This window comes from Caretta caretta, chromosome 18 (assembly GCF_965140235.1).
Source record: "Caretta caretta isolate rCarCar2 chromosome 18, rCarCar1.hap1, whole genome shotgun sequence".
Taxonomy (NCBI): Eukaryota; Metazoa; Chordata; order Testudines; family Cheloniidae; genus Caretta; species Caretta caretta.
Genome location: NC_134223.1, coordinates 22659275 through 22678818, shown reverse-complemented (window position 1 = coordinate 22678818; position 19544 = coordinate 22659275). Strand labels below are relative to the sequence as shown.

The 19544-nt window shown below is 44.3% G+C and overlaps 1 protein-coding gene across 17 annotated transcripts in view; it reads right to left on the bottom strand.

The window, feature by feature from the left end:
- The window catches only part of CAMTA1 (calmodulin binding transcription activator 1), a 939042-nt gene extending 920996 nt beyond the window's left edge, over window positions 1–18046 (bottom strand). For 7 of the 17 annotated variants that reach the window (XM_075121023.1, XM_075121022.1, XM_075121025.1 and 4 more), the window contains exon 1: window positions 17746–17902. In XM_075121023.1, coding sequence (XP_074977124.1) covers window positions 17746–17770 — 25 coding nt within the window. In that variant the 5' untranslated portion in view covers window positions 17771–17902. Of the gene's footprint in view, window positions 1–17745 lie in introns of all 17 variants that reach the window. The other 10 variants (XM_075121019.1, XM_075121024.1, XM_075121020.1 and 7 more) reach the window with 5 other exon arrangements.
- Between the last annotated feature and the right edge of the window lie 1498 nt (window positions 18047–19544).

Genomic DNA, 19544 nt, shown 5'->3' with positions numbered 1-19544 from the left:
CGAGTTCCTGTTATGATTCATTAAGAACATCAGCACATTTGAATTCTATAAACAATCTTCGTTCAAAAAAATATTTGTTAGTGAGACAAAAGCCCAAGTGAAATTAATATAAAGTTCATAGAAAGTTCTGTATTAATTATACACTGTAAACCCTTTGCAATTTTATGGGCTTGTTCATGCTCCTTGTACTTCATCCTCCCGAGGGAGGCAACATGGACCATAAAACTTTAAAGCACACAATAGCAAATCACAATGAGCCTTTCTCCTACTATCCCCCCACCACACACGTCCTTTTTTACTGGTTCTTAAATTGTCTGTGATCCAGAAGGTGGATATGGAATTCTTGACAATTTAACTGCCAGAGTTTTATCAGTGCAACGTGTAATTTCAGAATACAAAAATGGGTCGATATGTGTTGCTCAACTCCTGATTTGCCTACAGTTCTATAGCATACAAACAAACAGGATAAGCCTATAAAACTCACAAATATATCAGTTTTATAAACCTAATTTTCAACAAGTAATAAATAAAATTTAAAGAACATCAGTTTCTAAACTGCACCTCAGCATGAAGGCAAAAGGAGTGAAAATTTTGCAAACGGGATGTATAACATATCAAAAAATTGAACATTGCAATAAAATTTAATCACCATATTTGTGTATTTAAATGTACGTCAAGGGCATCCAGATGTTTCAATGGATGTCTTTAGAACAAAACTGAAATAAACAGATAAATAACATTATCTAGAAAGTGATTCCATCAGTGTAATGGTACCTAGGTATTCGGGAAGGTAAATCTAACCATTGCTGTTTGAAGTAATTAGCAGTTGTTGACATATTAATGCATTACTTAAAAATTAATATTTCACATTTCTTCACAAGAAAAATAACCCATAAAGTCTGTTAATGTTTTAATGTGTTGGGACCACTATAACATTCAGAGATTTTCAGAGGATTTCCTTTAGTATTTAAGAGCACAAATCCCATTGATGCTCAGTTGGACGTGTGGTTCTAAATCCTTCAGGATCTCACCAAGACCCCGCCTTAAAAAATAAGGTCACCTTTAAACTCAATCTTCGAGCATTTCACATTGATTTTCCAAAAACTGACTATAAAAAGAGTGAAAAACTTTACAACATGACTTCAATTTATCACAGTAAATTTATATAAATTTATCCTAATTTTAATCATTTGGATTAGTTTAGACTTAGATCTCAACTTTGCAAGTTCCCTATAGATATGAAGCCCTCTTTAAACCCAAATAAATCTATCTACATTCTTCCAATGGTGAAGACCTGAGATAAATCAAAACAAAATTGGACACAATTCTACCACATTGATTATGTTAATATCTAACTCTATATATGGTTATTTCAGAAAACTCAGTATAATTATTGTTTCAAATTGCTAAACTTCCATGGTAAATAATTTGATCAGTAACTTGATATCAAATAATACCAAATAATCAAATAATTAATAATAAGTTATCAAATAATAACACCACTTATCAGTGTTTTGTTTAGCTCCTTGAACCATAAGGTTATTGTTTAAATTAGAAACAGATTATGGTTCTTAAAAATAATCACAAATTATTGCATAGAAAAATTAAAAACATGTGCAGAGCTGAAAAACTGCTGTAATAACTGTCTGCCCTTACACTGCAGGGCTGGGGAACAGAAAAGAAATACACTATATATAAAATATATTGAAAAAAGAGTTTATTTGACTGCATACATATGTTGGATGTCATATTGATGCAACAGTTTCTATGTTTAAACCACATCCATCAAAGAAATAGCCCCTTATAAAAAGCAAACTGGCCTCTAACACCAAGGTTACTTTTTCTGAGCAAACTATTTTCATATCTATTGCATATAAGCTAACCACCAAACATCAAGGTATTTCACAGTATTAGTATTTCACAAGATAAAAAGATAATCATATAAAAAGGCATAATAAGTTCAGATATTTAAACTTGCCCTTTTTAGCAATTTTACTTATTTTTAACTTTTGCAGGTGTACTGCTAATAAATGTAACTGACAATCCTGGACACCAATATATAGGCTTAAAAAGTTCACTTGCTAAATCACCCAGGACAAGTAGGAAGCTTTCCAGGGTGTGTACCATCAGGATCTCCAGAAACTAAGCTTTTATTTTTAAACAATGAGATCTGTAGTCCTTATGGTTGCGAAGATAATGTTCCAAACATGAACGAGTGTAACTGATCTAACAATGCCTTCTTAAGTCAGCAGACAAACTGTTCCAGTACCTCTGCTGCGGCTCCGTTTTCCTATACTGTGGTCGAGCAAAAACTAACCAAACTTGGCCAGTTCACAGAATTTCTGTTAAGAATCTGGTGAATAATAATCAGATCAGTTTAATTAGGCTGCTTGCTTGGGAGGGTTATGAGCAGTAGCAGAGAAAAGTCAACAGCACCGTTCACTGGAGGAGGCTTTGAGAGGGTGGGTAAAAGTATGGGTAAATACCGCAGCGAAAAAAACATAGTAGTAAGAGTATACATACACCCCCACCTCAGTAGCCATGAGTCTGGAAAAGGGCTAAAATAGAAGAGCCCCTCAAACTCTCATTTTCATACAAGCCTGGAGGTTCTGGAGTAGGAGGTGGTGCACTGAGTGGTTCATAGAATCATAGAATATCAGGGTTGGAAGGGACCTAAGGAGGTCATCTAGTCCAACCCCCTGCTCACAGCAGGACCAATCCCCAATTAAATCATCCCAGCCAGGGCTTTGTCAAGCCTGACCTTAAAAACTTCTAAGGTCAGGCTGGACAAAGCCTTGGCTGGGATGATTTAATTGGGAATTGGTTCAAAATTATCAGATACATACAAGCCAGATGGTGTCCCTGACCTGCTTTTGAAGGGGGGTGGCTTCTCATTTGGGTATTGTGCACAAACGCGTCTGCCCCAATCCCAATTTTTCTCATCAGTCTGCGGCTAGTATGTTTAGTCTTCTAGTTACTAGGTATCTTGCAAAACCCTATGGTGGCCAGGTCAGAGCTAAAGACACCAACAGGATATGATAGAAAAGTAATAAGATACAGAAATTTTGTGACGGGAGGTGGGGGGGAAGAATGGAGAGGGAAAATGTATTGGAGAAGGTATAGTACAATGTGGGATAGGGTAAAGAGAGAAAAGATGGGAGTGAAAGGCCAGAGAAGGAAGAAAGGAAACAGATAAGACAGTTTAGGACAAGACATGTCATGACCTATTTATGTGAAAGCCAAGAAAGGTAAGAAAGTACAACAAGCTATGTAACTACTAACGATTTGCCATATATATACACACACACACACACCCATTGGATCAATGCCACAGATATTCTTGAAGTAATTTAACAAAAACTTGGTGGCGTTCTACCAGATTTATACCTGTTCAAATACTACTTGGTGAATCTATCATTGGACCAATATTGTTAAAATTTGTTGAGCAATATATTCAAGTTTTTTTTTGTTATTCAAATTTTACTTAACAGAAATTTGACACATTTTACAATTAAATGCAATATGCAACAAACAACCAATTTATGTTTAAATTGCAAGGGGGTGATTTCTGGGGAGGCCTGGCAGCCCAGTACTTTTCTCCCTGGTTAGTATGCTTATCCCTCAGTTAGCGGTTGCCAGGTACTGTCCAGCAGATGTAATTTTTTACAGTGGCACGCCAGTTCTGATATAGTAAAGGCTAACGGTCTTTTTCTGTTTAAAGGAATAGTCTCCTAGTTCCCTCAACTCCACATGGTTTCTCAGATTGCCTTGAAATCTGGTGTGTCTCATGAGGGTGTGATGTAAATTAGTGATCCAAAATTTAGGTCATTTGAGTAAACATGTGCAGAGATATTGCCCCTTGAAATAAAACAGCTTTTATTAAGGTTGACAGATTACCAGATATTTTTGCACATACACTTGGAGCTCAAATCAAGGCTCAGACTGGGCCCCAAAAGGTTTCAGTTGTTCAACATTTACTCCAGCTAGTCCACGGCACCCACTGTCTCTTTGGTGAAGCAGTAGTGGAAACGTTATTCATCAAATATTAAAGAACACTTTTCAAAAGTTATAATCACCTGTGACATCAAAAAGCATGGACTATTGTAGAATTTTCAGACAACTCAGGTAAGGTAAGTATTTTGACAATGGTTGTTTTAACAAAAGTTATTTTATTACTTACACTGTGCCAGAAATGTACTTGATGCTTTAAAGACATGTATCAAGATAAGGTCTCTGCCCTAAAAGAACACAATCTTAAAAGACAAAAAATTAGGCAAAAAATTTGGCAAATATTTACCATTTGTAAATAAATGTGCATCAAAGGAAAATGATTGCATAGATGTGTTTGGCACGTCTTAGGTTTGTGTTTTGTTTTTCCCAAGTAAGCTCACCCACTATACAAATGAATAATGACATTAAACTATTTTGATAATTTCAAATCAGTTCCAAAATAAGCCTTTTATTTAATTTTTTTTCCTGCTATTTTAAATCTTTCATAGTCTGGAATCCACACTGGTGGGTCACTGTGAGTTAAATGGAATTATACTGAAATGGAATGGTCTCAGAGAACAGAGACGCTGGACAGCTGCTAACCCACAAATGAATTGTGGCAAATCCTCACACCCTGACTGGCTAAAGGGATCTAATTTGCAAGTTACTTCTCAGGTAGAAAGTACACAAATCCTTGTGCTGTCTGGCTACTGTCCTCATAAGGACAGTGCCATATACTGACAAAAATGCTACTTCTGTTTCTCAAGCTCTTGATCTGTTATCCCATTCAACCACGTCTTTCAAACATCCTGCCCTAGATGAAGGTTAAGCCACAAATATATAATAGAGAAGTCCTGTTTACAAAGAAGTTGCACTGGTTTAACTTCAATTGGTTTAAAAGTAAATTTAGTTGAAGCAAAGTACAGCAAACGTATGTGTATACACTCATATCAATTTAACTTTCACCTGTAAATTATGGATATAAAACTGATCCACGCACAAAGTTGCACCAGTGTAACTAAATAATTTATTTAAAAATCACACCTTTAGTTAAACCATTCCCTAACTTTAAATTACTCTTGTGCCCCAATTGTCTGAAGTGTCCACCTCTTGTCTCATCTTCAGCTTGGATTTAAAACTCTGAGGCAGGGACCATCTTTTTATGATGTGTTTGCATAGGGCATATCACAACAGAATTCTGATCCATGATAGGGGCCCCAAGACACTACTGCAACACAAAATAACTATCGTCTATTCACAAAGCATTGGAATAATTGCATCTGGAATATTATTCTGTCTTCTGGGCACTCTTTACCAATAAAATAACTCACTAGAAGGAGAGTTCAGAGAAGAATGATAAAAACTATCAGGAAGATGGAAGGAATGACTTGTGAAGATTAAAAGAACTAAATATGTATATTTTACCTAAGTGACGATTGTAGAAGAGCCTACAAATAGCTAAAAGGTGTTAAAACCAAGGAGGAGGAGACATTGTTTTGGAAAGATATATAACTAGGAATAATGGGAACAGGATGAATTGTATAAATATACTTTAATATTCCAATAGTATGTACTTCTACTGAGCTGCTGTAGTACAAGTAATTATCCAAAAATCTCATAGCATTTACAGAAAATAAAGTCAGTCAGTCCTTACACTCTGGCAAGGAAGGGAAGCATTAACTTATTTTACAGATGAGGAAACTGAAGCGCACACAGGGTAAGAGAGCACTGGAAGATTTTTTTCAAAAATATTTGTAACCTTTTCTAAAACAATTATTTAAGAGTGTTAAGATGTTAAATAGTCTATAGTAATTGATTTTAACTATTTGGCACTTACTAGCAACTTGAATAAAGAAAATGGGCTAATCAACTGCTCTTTTAGGGTTCCAGACAACAGAATATGCAAAACATGCTGCCAACATCAGTTAAATTGGTTTCATTTGGTTTTAAAAATTCATGGAAACATTTCTATTAATCTTAGGTTTTGCAAAACCTAATTTCTACAAAAAACAAAATGTGTTTTTTCATTTTGTCACTCAGGAAAATCTGTTCTCATAACTCCAAGTTCTATACTGTAATCACTAGTCCATAATTCCTCTGAATAAACAGAGAGAGACTCCAGATTCAGCAATCTGAATGGAGAATCCATCAGGAGAGAAAGGTGTAGTTATCCATTCAAGGACAAGAAGGTGAAAGGCATCAATTCCCCATAATAAATACAGTTTTGCTTTTGATCTTCCAATGCCACAGGTTTTCCCCAATAAACACTTAGCGTATGCATGCTGAGTTGGGAAAGGAGTGGTTTCTCAAGCAGCGCTTCAGGAACAGAACTGTAGGAGTATTTGCAATGAAGAGCACCATCTCAATAGGCATCACTAAATGTTTTAAATTTAGTGTTGATGTACAACAAGGAGGATGAAGGAAAGGAAAAGAAGGAGAAGAAAAAACAAAACGAGTGAGGCAGAGTTGTGAAAAAAAACAAAGAAAATAAAAGATGTTGAACAGAAGACACTCTTAATTTAAACAGTAAAACATTGAAAACAAAGGAGTGACTGAAATCACCTGTAGACACAATATTTCACAATGTATTTTGTGACATCCAGGGCAATTTCTTGCAATATCTATGAAAAACCTTACTGAATTAAGTTCAAGTAGCTTTGGAGACCATTGTATAAAAAAAATGGAAAGTTTATGTATCAAAGAATTGTATTTGACTTCCACAGGGGAGACATGACCAAGGTAAACACCGGGAAGTGTTATGAGCTTCAAAGGAACATCTGAAACAATGTGACACACAAGAATGTACTTATGGAATAAAGTGAAGAGAGGTTTCCTGGGACACCTCTAGGGGAGGAGTAAGCACAAAATGTATCCTCCCCCTCTGGTTATGCAAGTCAGCCTTTTGAAGCTTTAGCCTGAGGAGCGGATCTTTGTCTGCTGATCACCTGTTTCATGAGGAAAAGATCAAAGGCCCAAACTGCATAAACAAAAGAATGCACAGTTCATGAGGGTTCTTCTGAACAGGTGTTATAAACCTGCAACCTCAAAAACAAAAAAAGCACTACATCCACCCCAGTTGGTGGGTTTGAAGGACTGAATCCTACCAGAGCCCTTGTTGGGTTTGGATGATCTCTGGTAAGCTTACTAGCACGTGTGTAGGTTCTTTTATTGTTTTAATATGTTTTCTCGAATGCTTTCACCTTAAAGCTAAATGTCCTTGCTTAGAAAGAGCTGTGTGGTAACTTTTAACTGTGGGAAATGATGCAGTTTATATAGTCTCTAAAGAGAAGGCAAAGCAGGCCTGCTTATGGAGTCTGACTCTCTGGGAAATTCACAGTGTAGACGGGGAACTGTGCAGCCTGGAAAATCCCCAAGGAGGGAGAGAGATGAAGGTCTCCACCCAAGAGAGGTCAAGAATTTCAGAACTCAAAGAGATAATTTCAGAATAAAACTTTTTAACTACTATTGTTAAAATTTACATGTAGAAATAGTATAAAACCAAGTTCTGAGAAAAAACATTAACTTTTAGTGTATTTTACACATTTGAGAACACTTTGTAAATACAGTAAAGCCTCAGAGTTATGAACACCTCTAAACAAAACATTGTGGTTGTTCTTTCAAAAGTTTACAACTGAACATTGACTTAATACAGCTTTGAAACTTTACTATGCAGAAGAAAAATGCTGCTTTCCTTTTTTTTTTTTTTTTTAGTAATTTACATTTAACAGAGTACTGTATTTGATTTTTTTTGGGGTGGTGGGGTGTCTCTGCTGCTGCCCGACTGTGAACTTCTGGTTCCAAATGAAGTGGTGTGGTTGACTAGTCAGTTCGTAATTCTGGCTTTCATAACCGTGAGGTTCTACTGTAATCTGTTTTTCTGGTACAATCAACAGATCTGTTTTCCCTATTGTTTGGGTGGTCTTTCATATGGGGGGGGTGGGGGGGACAACATAAAAAAAGATTACTGTAAAACCACAAACATTGGCTGGAGAACTCAAGGGCAGATGAAGAACCTGAAACTACTTTTAACTCCTTTTTTAAACAGACTAAATTTTAAGTTCATGTTATCCCTTAAAGCAAAATCTGATTAAACCTGCTCTATTCATAGTATCTCAAAAATCTAACTACAATATAAAATCATTCAACAAGAGCCATGAAGTGACTGGGAAGCACATACATTAAGTTAACGCTTCTCTAACACCTAGCAGGTCAAAAGGAAAATAGGAAAGCTTCAGTTATAAGAAGAACCTAGCAGGGTTTTTTTTTTAAATGCAATTCTCACTTACGAGACGAAGGCTGTGTCTATACTAGCATTTTTGTTAGAATAACTTATGTTGCTTAGGGGTGTGAAAAAACACACACCCCGAGTGACATAAGTTACACAGACAGAAGCACCTGTGTGGACAGCGCTTTGTCATCGGGACGCATTCTCCCGCTGACGTAGCCACCGCCGCTCGTTGGGGTGTGGTTTAATTATGTCAACTGGAGCGCTCTCTTCCATCAGCATAAAGTGGCTACATGAGCAATCTTACAGCGGCGCAGCTGCACGGGACAGCTGTAAGCTCTAGTGTAGACATGGCCTAACTTTAATATTGTATGGGGACTGTTCCTCTCACCCCATACTGAAATGCTAATTGTCTTCCATATTTTGGAAACAGTGGAGTGACTTCACTTCCTGGATTGTAAATCACATGGTTAATAAGCCTCTGAAAGGGAAGGATACAAAAGGAAGAAGAAAAGAAGTTCAGTTTCTAAATTAGAATTTTATCTGAATTTCAAATTAAGTATTAAACTGTAAACTAAAATTCAGATAAAACTGAGGTAAAAGCGAACTCTACTTCAGAGCATCACAGCCTAATTTTAAGTAAAGATGGCAGCAGCCTAGCATTCATGAACAATTATACAATAAACTAGGTTTGTGTAAGAGGTAAAACATTGTGTCATACTTTCAAGGACAGGAGTGAACTAAGTATTTTGTAACCTAACATTACAGTGAACAAAATTTTATTTTGTTTTCACAATTTACAAAAAGCATCCACCACAGTCTTTAAACACAGAATAATACTCTGAAATTTTAACTAACCTATTGACCAGTATTAACACTGGAAGACTGACTAGTTACCACACTGGTTGCCATCCTCCCAATCCACCTGTGTGAGAGTCAAGAGACAAGCCTTACACCAAGCCCTAAAGCTCTGAGAGACCAGTTACAGTGGACTAGCAGCAAAACCAAGTTCCACAGCACAGCACCATGCACCAACGACACCCTGGCCTCCAGCCCACAATCATTTAATTGTGGTAATCAACAGATCTTTTGGAAGAACAGATATTTATAATATTTTCATGACAACTGATTCAAAACCAGTTCTGTCCAGCAACCACAGTAATTGTTATCCATGATCCAATCTCACCACCACCAGGGCAGTCAGACTCATGTGATCATCACCTCAAAGGGATTAACAAAGATTAAAAATAGGTATTTGAAATATATTTTTAATAATGTCATCACAATATGATCTTATATCCTGCAAAATTAACTTGGCCAGAAAACTAATGTTCAACATATTGAAAATAAACATATTCCAAAATATACTAGAACAATGAAAGATCAAGTGATGTTCTCCCCTTGGTTGTAAGTATCCAACTAGAATTCTGTATTTTTCTACACAAATGTTCAGTTACCGTACAAAACTATTTGGCAGTAAATTACTTCAAAACTGTAAGACACTCACCTAAAAAAAAAATTCCTTTACCACAATCATCTGTATCCACCTGTTAAAAACATTGCTGATTCTGATTGCCCCTATTTTTTTTTCCGCTTTGATATAAATATTAGGTTGCATAGTAAATATTTCAAAAGCCAAAACCCTTTGACTGCTGCAGACATTCTCCTAAACATTCATTTAGCTGGCAGTAAGGGAAGCAACAGTATTCTAACAGTTACCTTGTCTAGCATAACAGCTCCATCACTATCATATTTACTGAGCCTGCCTGAATTAATAGCTATAAAATCAATAATCACCACCTTGATAATATAACTGAACTGGGACAAGGAGTAAGAATACTAGTTTAACAACAGGCCAGATAATTTTAACACATAGTCACTGTTCTACTGCATTTTGGATATGCCAATTTCCTCAACTATTCAGAAGAATAAAGCAAATACAAAGAAACATAACTGTTTTGCTGTCAGTTCTCTGTTCCTGTTTTTTTAAAAGTGAATTCAGTGCTGGTTGAAGATGCCATGTTAACGTTCTGGAGACTCAAGTCCTCTATTTAACAACAGGAGAGATACAGCACAGGGAGCAGTTGTAATATGTTATTTATTATTTGTATTACCAAAGCACCTAGTGAAATCTGATCACACCCTGCCAGTGTACTTCAATCCTGCCCCAGAAACAATACATGTATGAGTGAGAGGACTCTTCAGTTTCCAAGCCAAGGCAATCAGTGTCCTCTCTTTTACTAACAAGCGCATCCACGGTAATAGGTTTTGAAGATGTGGACAATCGTCCACTTCCAAAAGGCTATCAGATGATAACATTCTTTCACTACTAACCTGAGCTAATTGCACATCAGTGTCATTCTTACTAACAGTCTCAAGGGAAAACTGAATGAGAAGAGGTCTGTAGAATGAATTGCCCTCTGATCTTCACAGGAGGGTCCCTTTCAAGTTAGCATGGTGTGGAGAAGCTTGTAATACTGATGCTGTACTAGTGCTGTGGTACAGAAATGGATTTCAGTCAGCAGGGCTGTCAACAGAGCTCATTTCAGACACAAGTAATTCAATATATATAATTAAAAATCATTTTAAAGGTTAAAGAAGGGAATAAGACTTGGGTTCTATACTCAGGCTACCAGCACCACTGTTCTAATACTTGTCTTCATACAACTGTGTTTTTAAATGGCTGACATTTAAACTTTTGAAAGGCAGAGTTTAAATTTCAGGCATTTAAAAAATGAACATTTCATACCTGCATGACATGCATCTGAAGAAGTGGGTATTCACCCACAAAAGCTTATGCTCCAATGTCTGTTAGTCTATAAGGTGCCACAGGACTCTTTGCCGCTTTTACAGATCCAGATTAACTCGGCTACCCCTCTGATACTTGATTTCATACGTTGACTCCTTAAAAATGTAGTACAGAAGTAGGTCAACTCACTGAACTACAAATGTACAGTTGCTGTTAGAAGTACACAAAGAAATTGTTGACTAGCTGAGAATCATCTGGGTTTCTGCAATGGACTTCTCAGTCCAACTTAAATTAGATTACTCAGATATAGGAGTTAATTAGCTATACTCAGATATAAGAGTTAACCAACATAATGTAGACGAAAGTAAGGCATTCATTTTCAACATCAAAATCGAAAAGGTCAAATATGGGACATGACAGACGGTATTTACAATAGCTCTTACGCAGTAGTAAGTTACAAGAATGAGTGACCTTGTGTGTCATTCATCTCAACAGAAGAGATTTTAACAGCCTATAAGAAATTAAAGAAAATACCTGTATTAAACTTAACAAAAAGTCACACACTAGACAGACAAGATGAAAACCCAATTCATTCCAGCAGCTTTAAGGTTAATGACTATTAACCGATATGAAATCACTAAACCTATTACCTACTCTCAATACTAAAACCAGGGTATGTGAGAAAAATGTTACTACACACCCACACAAAATCTTGAAGGGAAAGGGATAAATTAATTGAAGGTTACTAAACAGAAAATTCTAATATTAAAGTCAAGATATAAAGTCCGATTTTCCTCTCATTTACACCAGTTTTATATTGTTTAGATTTTATTATTTCAGTGGACTTAATCATCTACACCAATGTAAGTGAGAAAAAAATAAAGCCCAGTCTATTCTAGATCACAACACACCCGACAGAAGTAATGAATTCAGGAGAATCAAAAAGGATTAATGAAAGATTAAGCTGACAACATATGCCTATTCATTTTACGTATTATGTAATTTAATATTTATGTTGCAGTGGTGTATTGAGGCTCCATTGTGCCAGGTACTGCACACACAAATAGCAAAAAGATAGCAATCCAAGCTACAGTAGCATACAAGGAAAAAATATTCCAGAAGATGCACATTAAGTTAGCTAAAATTTACTGAAAGAGATAAAGACAACTTTCCTCAGGGAAAAGGGAGCACTGAGGAGTCAGTAGTGATGAAGTGAAGAGTATTTACCACTGTCTCCTCAAGGTAGGCTTGAACACAAAGCATATACTTTGTCCATAGCCTTAAATTAGCAGGGTTTATGAAATTATTTTAATATTTATTATCAGGTATTAAGTTAAAGTTAGATACAGTAAATGTAATGTTTTATATTACACTTTGGAAGAAAGCTGTAACCTGTTATTTCCTGTAATGGTAAATCAACTAACTATTTTTCTCTTCCCTCCCTTCCAAAATGGAGGCCCCTACATGGATTACCATTCATTGTTCTATCACAGAAGAACAGTTGTATATCTGTACAGCTCCTAGCACAATCAGCCCTAACCTTCTTGATGCCTTTGGCTCCTACAATATTAAACAATAAATTATACCGCATGCTGCTTTAGCACCACAATTTGTTTTCCTTTTCTGGGCACTGTGGATCAGTTACATTACAAGTTGGTGTCAAATATGTTGTGAAACTATGATTTTGACAAACCTATACAATGAAAAAAAAACCAGGAAAATACTGCTCACATGAATTTACTTTGAGCTGTATCTTTAAGGCGTTTTTATGTAAGGGGTTCACATTCTACACCTAACATAACAATGGCCATACTGGGTCAGACCAAGGGTCCATCTAGCCCAGTATCCTGTCTTCCGACAGTGGCCAATGCCAGGTGCTTCAGATGGAATGAACAGAACAGGCAAACATCAAATGATCCATCCCCTATTGCCTGAAGCTAGGAATGGGCAAACAGAAGCTAGGGACACCATCCCTGCCCATCCTGACTGATAGCCATTGATGGGCCTATCCACCATGAATTTATCTAGAAACACAGCATCAACTTCACAAAGCCTGTTCACAGCTTGACCCCAACTTCCAACTTGTATAGTAATTTAAAATGTTGAGAAATACACCAGAAAATCACTTTTGATTTAGAACTCAAATCCTGGCAATCACATATGCATATGTAAATCACAGTAGTGGGAAGCGTATTCCACCATTCAAAAGTAATAAATGGTTATTTTTCCAAAATGTAAAAGCAGCATGTTAAACTCATGAATTTTTCCAATAAACATTTTTAAAAGATCTTATTAAGTTAAAATGCAAATACACCACTTTTATCTGTAAATCTAAAGTGTTTCAAAAAAGGTTATCTAGCATTTCTACTACAAATATCTTAGACAGTACATCACTACCCCCTTGTGGATATGCAATAAAAAAAATCCTTATCTTGGATCTTCTGTTTTTCAACAATGTATTATATAGAACAACTTTGAGCTAAAGAGTTGTACGCTTTAACTCTTTCCTTCGTATGTAAAATATACAGTGTTTTTTTTCTAAAGTAATTTCAAAAAGCAACTAAGTATGAAATTAACTACCATTTTATGTTATCCACATAACTTTCAATCTCTTCTGGAGTATTCAATAGCAAAATTAAGTTGTCTTTGCCTAAATCTACAACCTAAAAAAGGCAAAAAATACAGAAATACTGTATTATTGAACCCTTTTTTATTTTCTCTCAATATATGATTTCTTATTTCCATCATCACCTGAAAACTATTTCAGGGGGTATAACTGTCATGTCTCTCCCTATGCCCAATATATTTCCCCTCCTACTCTATGGATTCACACTCTTTGCCCACTTCTTTTCATCACCCCCTATTGGCTTGCTCTAATAATAAAACAACAGAAGCTCTAAACCTAACAGGACAGACAATCCTTCCAAAGGGCTGGAACTCTGACAGCACACCTTTTCATTAGCGCCTTTCACAAAATAGTTGAACTGTTCCAATACCTAAAAAATTAAATTATCTATTTGGCATCCCCAAAAAACATGTTATTTATCTTTCCTAATTAACCAAAAGAGTGACATATATATTTGATTTTTATGTATTGACTTTACCATCGTTTAAACAGTGCTGGGGAAAAGTGTGTAGCCTACTCCTCAGGGTGTGTAGTCAGCATGCTCTCCTCTCACCCCGGGGCTTTACTCAGTAAAGGGCTTTGCATGCAACTCATTATGCGAGTTATTGGAGGAGAATGTGCATTTTTGTTTAGTTGCTTGTGCTGGAAAGGAGAGTGCACATGCCAATCTCCTGCTATGGAGTGAGCTGTACTAAGAACACATTAAAAGTTTACAGAGTAACAGCCGTGTTAGTCTGTATTCGCAAAAAGAAAAGGAGTACTTGTAGCACCTTAGAGACTAACCAATTTATTTGAGCATGAGCTTTCGTGAGCTATGGAATATACCACGGTATACATCTGATGAAGTGAGCTGTAGCTCACGAAAGCTCATGCTCAAATAAATTGGTTAGTCTCTAAGGTGCTACAAGTACTCCTTTTCTTTTTATTAAAAGTTTAGAAACTCATGTGCATATGTATACGTAAGTAATAACATATAGAGAGTAATAACTGTATATTCAGTACAGAAAACATATTCACCCTCTCGGCACTCATATACTCAATTTTAGTTGCAGTACTTATGGTGACAAGAGGGGCTGCAAGTGGTGGTGGCCCTTCCCCCTAGGGGTGGAGTACAATGTGTGTGGGGAGAATGTACATGCTCTTGCGTAAGGGGAGATGCACCACTTTTCACAGGGGAGGGTCCTCCTACAATTGCTCTTTCCATTCCACTGCGTAATCTTCATCATCCAGTGAGAAAAGTGTATGATCTGCTGACTCCTCCCCACGGGCTATGCCACCTAGGGACAGCATCTGCCTTCTACATCCCATGAGCAGCACACACCCAGCCCCTTGCCATGAGGTGGGTACAATTATTGCTATGCATATTATGATCCTCCCAGATGTCCCAACTGGGATCAGGGCCACATTATGAGAAGCAAAGCGCAAACAGACAGTTGTCCCTGCTCTGAAGAACTTGTAACTCATGACAGGAGTATACATGTCTTGATCCATCCCCATATGGTGATCAGCTTTTTTGTCAAAATGGGTGCACATGCCATGACCATTTCTTTACATGGGCAAATTGTAATTGGCCTGCCCTCCACATTGTGGAGAACTGACCACGTTATACTTGGCCATCTCCTTGAGGGCCAAAATGCTACACCTTGCCTATAGAGGAGTGCAGTGGGTGTGCACCTACAATGTCAGTTGGTGGGATTGGAAGGAAGGTTCCAAATGCCATACTGTAGCATTCCCATCAGCGGATACTACCAACCACAAGCATGCTCAGATTATTCAGTATTTATATTCGAGTAGCAGCTTAATTAGGGCCCCACTGTGACCGGCACTGAAAAGAGAAAAAAAAACAGTTCCCACCCCAAGGAGCATAATAAAAGGTAAAACAACACAAGATGCAACACACAAGATGGAAAAGATGAAGAGGAAAATTGCAACAACAAAACGCATTAATATAAGCCAGTTATGTGCATGAATAGGTAGACGTGAATTGGTTAATTTTAATAAATAGTTAAAACATAAATAAGTTGCTCCCCCAAACAGGAGGGTGTGCATATGTATAACCTGCCCTTTGCCACAGGTGCGTGTACACAAAAGCATGCCCTCTATTTGCCCCAAATGGAAGGCACATGTATGCCCAGCCCTTCCCACGTACAGGGGGTATGTACATGTGCACATTCTCTTTCACACCCAAAACAGGAGCTGTCTGCCCTATCCTCCCCTTCCTACATGGGCCTCATATATATTGCCCATCATCTTCTCACAAGGGGATGGGAGCAAATGTTGCTCCGCACTCCCCCGACTGTGGGGCTCAGGATGCCCAGCTCTTCCCCCATGGTGGTGGAGCCTGCATCCCACGCCTTTTCACATGGTGAAGTGAGGAAGTTCATTCTGTATGGCCATCCCCTCCCTCATAGTGAAGTGGTACACATGCCCTGACCAGGGTTGGTGGACACATGCTTTCCCTACCCTCTTCCCTGAGGAGAGATACTTGGGAATGTACATTATTATTGTTTATTAGACAAAGGTTTCCCCCATGGTAGGGGAAGGGGGGCGTGAGGATGCAGCTGGGTATCCGCAGCCCACCCTCATCTGCATCGTGAGGAGGTGGAGGATTGAGGACCCACGGCCTGCCCTTGCCCTTCCCCCCCATGGCAGAAGGGAAGGGGTGCTTGCAGCCTGCCCTCCCCCCCCATGGTGGTCCCCTATGGATCACGATACCCCCCACCCCCATGGCGCGGGAGGGGAGTGGGCAGACGGGGAGCCCCTGGACAGCCCTCACCACCTCACAAGAGGGGCTAAGTGGGGGACAGGGTGCCTGTGGCCGGCCCCCCCCATGGCGCAGAAGAATGGGAGAGGAGGAGAGTGGGGGAGAGAAGGAGTGGGGGACAGGGTGCCCATGGCCAGCCCTCCCATGGGGAGGAGTGGGGGAGGGGAAAAGTGGGGTATGAGGAGCCCGTGGCTGGCCCCCCCCATGGTACGGGGGAGAGGGAAGAAGTAGGGGACAGGGTGCCTGTGGCCGGCCCCCTACAGGGCGGGAGGGGGGAGGTGGAGAAGGGGGGAACAGGGAGCCGTGGCTGGGCCCCCCCCAACAGGGAGGAGAGAAGAGGAGGGCGGGGTGCCCGTGGCTGGCCCCCCCCCCACGGTGCGGGAGGGGGGGAGAAGCGGGGGACGGGGTGCCGTGGCCGGGCCCCCCCCACGGTGCGGGAGGGGGGGAGAAGCGGGGAACGGGGTGTCCGTGGCCGGGCCCCCCCCCACGGTGCGGGAGGGGGGGGGAGAAGCGGGGGGGGTGCCCGGGGCCGGCCCCCCCCCACGGTGCGGGAGGGGGGAAGCGGGGGACGGGGTGCCGTGGCCGGGCCCCCCCCACGGTGCGGGAGGGGGGGGGAGAAGCGGGGGACGGGGTGCCCGTGGCCGGGCCCCCCCCACGGTGCGGGAGGGGGGGGAGAAGCGGGGGACGGGGTGCCCGTGGCCGGCCCCCCCCACGGTGCGGGAGGGGGGGGAAGCGGGGGACGGGGTGCCGTGGCCGGGCCCCCCCCACGGTGCGGGAGAAGCGGGGGACGGGGTGCCGTGGCCAGGCCCCCCCACGGTGCGGGAGGGGGGGGAGAAGCGGGGGACGGGGTGCCCGTGGCCGGGCCCCCCCACGGTGCGGGAGGGGGGGGGGAAGCGGGGGACGGGGTGCCGTGGCCGGGCCCCCCCCACGGTGCGGGAGGGGGGGGAAGCGGGGGACGGGGTGCCGTGGCCGGGCCCCCCCCACGGTGCGGGAGGGGGGGAGAAGCGGGGGACGGGGTGCCGTGGCCGAGCCCCCCACGGGGAGAAGGGGGTGCCCTGCCCCCCCCGGCGCAGGGGAGGTCCGAGGGCCGGACGGGTCCGTGGTGGGAAGGCGGGGGATGGGTGCCCCGGCCCAATGGCGGAGACGGGGGAGGTGGTGCCCTTCCCTCGCCAGCGGCCCGAGAGGGGGCGTCCCCGCGGCTCGCTCCCCGCACGGGGGACGCCGGTACCCTGCCCCGCCGGGCTGGGCCGCGCCCCCCTCCGCCCGGCACAGCGAAACTTTCTGGCGCGGGGCTGCGCGGCCCGGCCCGCGGCGTTGGGCGCCTGCCCCGCGGATGCGCCCCGCTCCCCGGCCGGGCTGAGGGGCCGGGCCCGGCCCCGCCGCGCTCTCACCTTCCGGCTTGTTTTCGGCAGCCATTTCCCCTCCGCGCGCCACATCCTCCTCCGCCTCCTCGCGACCGGGATCCAGGCGCGCGCCGCCGCCGCCTCCTCCCGCTGCCGCCGCCGCCGGGCCGGCCACACCGCGCGCACCGCACACACCCCGGGCCGCCCATTGGGGGAGCCGCCGAACTGACACTTCCTGCGGCCAATCACTGACAACACGGGGCGGGCATGTCGAGAGAAGGGAGCCTACTGACAGCCCGAAGAACCAATCAGTGAGGAGAAACGCTGCACTGACACATTCTACAGCCACTCACCAGTCACAGGGAGGATCTGAGAGGGAAAGAAGGTCATTAGCTGACAGTTCCCATAACCAATCAGACAGTGGAATCGTTTCACTGACAACTCTATCAGCCAATCACCGGGAAAAGGAAGCGGGCATTGATGGTGGACACAAAACCCTGACAGCTCTGCCAACGAACAGGAAACGAGTCGCGCTAAACGGACAGACTCCGTAGCCAATCAATGAGTCGAGAGGGGCGAGCCAGGTGACCGCTGATCACTCGGCCTTCTGCTCCGTCTATTGGCTGTGACCGGCAAACGCCTCCTTCTCCTCACGTAACCCTAAACAAAGGCCCTGATTGGCGCGGCCGGGCGGGCAACGTCCAATGGGCGCCGCTTATTCTGGCTGTGGCGCGCTGATTGGGGGGGCCCAGACGTCCTTCTGCCCGCGGCCCGGCCCTGGCTTTGGGCTTTCGCAGGCCGGGCCCAGGCGGGCGGTTCGCCGCTCGCCCCCTGCGGAGCCGGGCCGGGCTCGCCGCGGGCTCCTCAGGCTCGCTTGGGCCGCGCTGGCCGCAGGCGTCAGAGGGGAGCTCAGCTGGCGGAACGGGCGGGGGAGGGGAATAAAATGGCGGCGGTTGCTGGGCGCGAGGCCCCTGGCAACGCGGGTCTCTGAAAACGCCCGTTCCGCGCGCAGCCCTGCAGGCCCGGCCCCCGCTCCCGCTCCCGTTCCCCGGCCGGCTCCCGCTCCCCGGCTCCCGCTCCCGCTCGCTCCCGCTCCCCGGCCGGCTCCCGCTCCCCGGCTCCCGCTCGCTCCCGCTCCCCGGCTCCCGCTCCCCGGCCGGCCCCCGCTCCCCGGCCGGCTCCCGCTCCCGCTCGCTCCCGCTCCCCGGCTGGCTCCCGCTCCCCGGCTCCCGCTCGCTCCCGCTCCCCGGCTCTCCCCGGCTCCCGCCCGCTCCCCGGCCCGCCCCCGCCCGCGCCCGCTCCCCGGCCGGCCCCCGCCCGCTCCCGCTCCCCGGCCGGCTCCCGCTCCTCGGCTCCCGCCCGCTCCCCGGCCGGCTCCCGCTCCCCGGCTCCCGCCCGCTCCCGCTCCCCGGCCGGCCCCCGCTCCCCGGCCGGACCCCGCTCCCCGGCCGGCCCCCGCCCGCGCCCGCTCCCCGGCCGGCTCCCGGCCCGCGCCCGCTCCCGCTCCCCGGCCGGCCCCGGCCCGCCCCCGCTCCCCGGCCGGCCCCCGCCCGCTCCCGCTCCCCGGCCCCCGCTCGCTCCCGCTCCCCGGCCCCCGCTCGCTCCCGCTCCCCGGCCGGCTCCCGGCCGGCCCCCGCTCCCCGGCCGGCTCCCGGCCCGCGCCCGCTCCCCGGCCCCCGCTCGCTCCCCGGCCGGCCCCCGCTCCCCGGCCCCCTCCCGCTCCCCGGCCGGCCCCGGCCCCCGCCCGCTCCCCGGCCGGCCCCCGCCCGCTCCCCGGCCGGCCCCCGCCCGCTCCCCGGCCGGCCCCCGCTCCCCGGCAGTTCGCAGGCTGGGGCCAGGACGCCGGG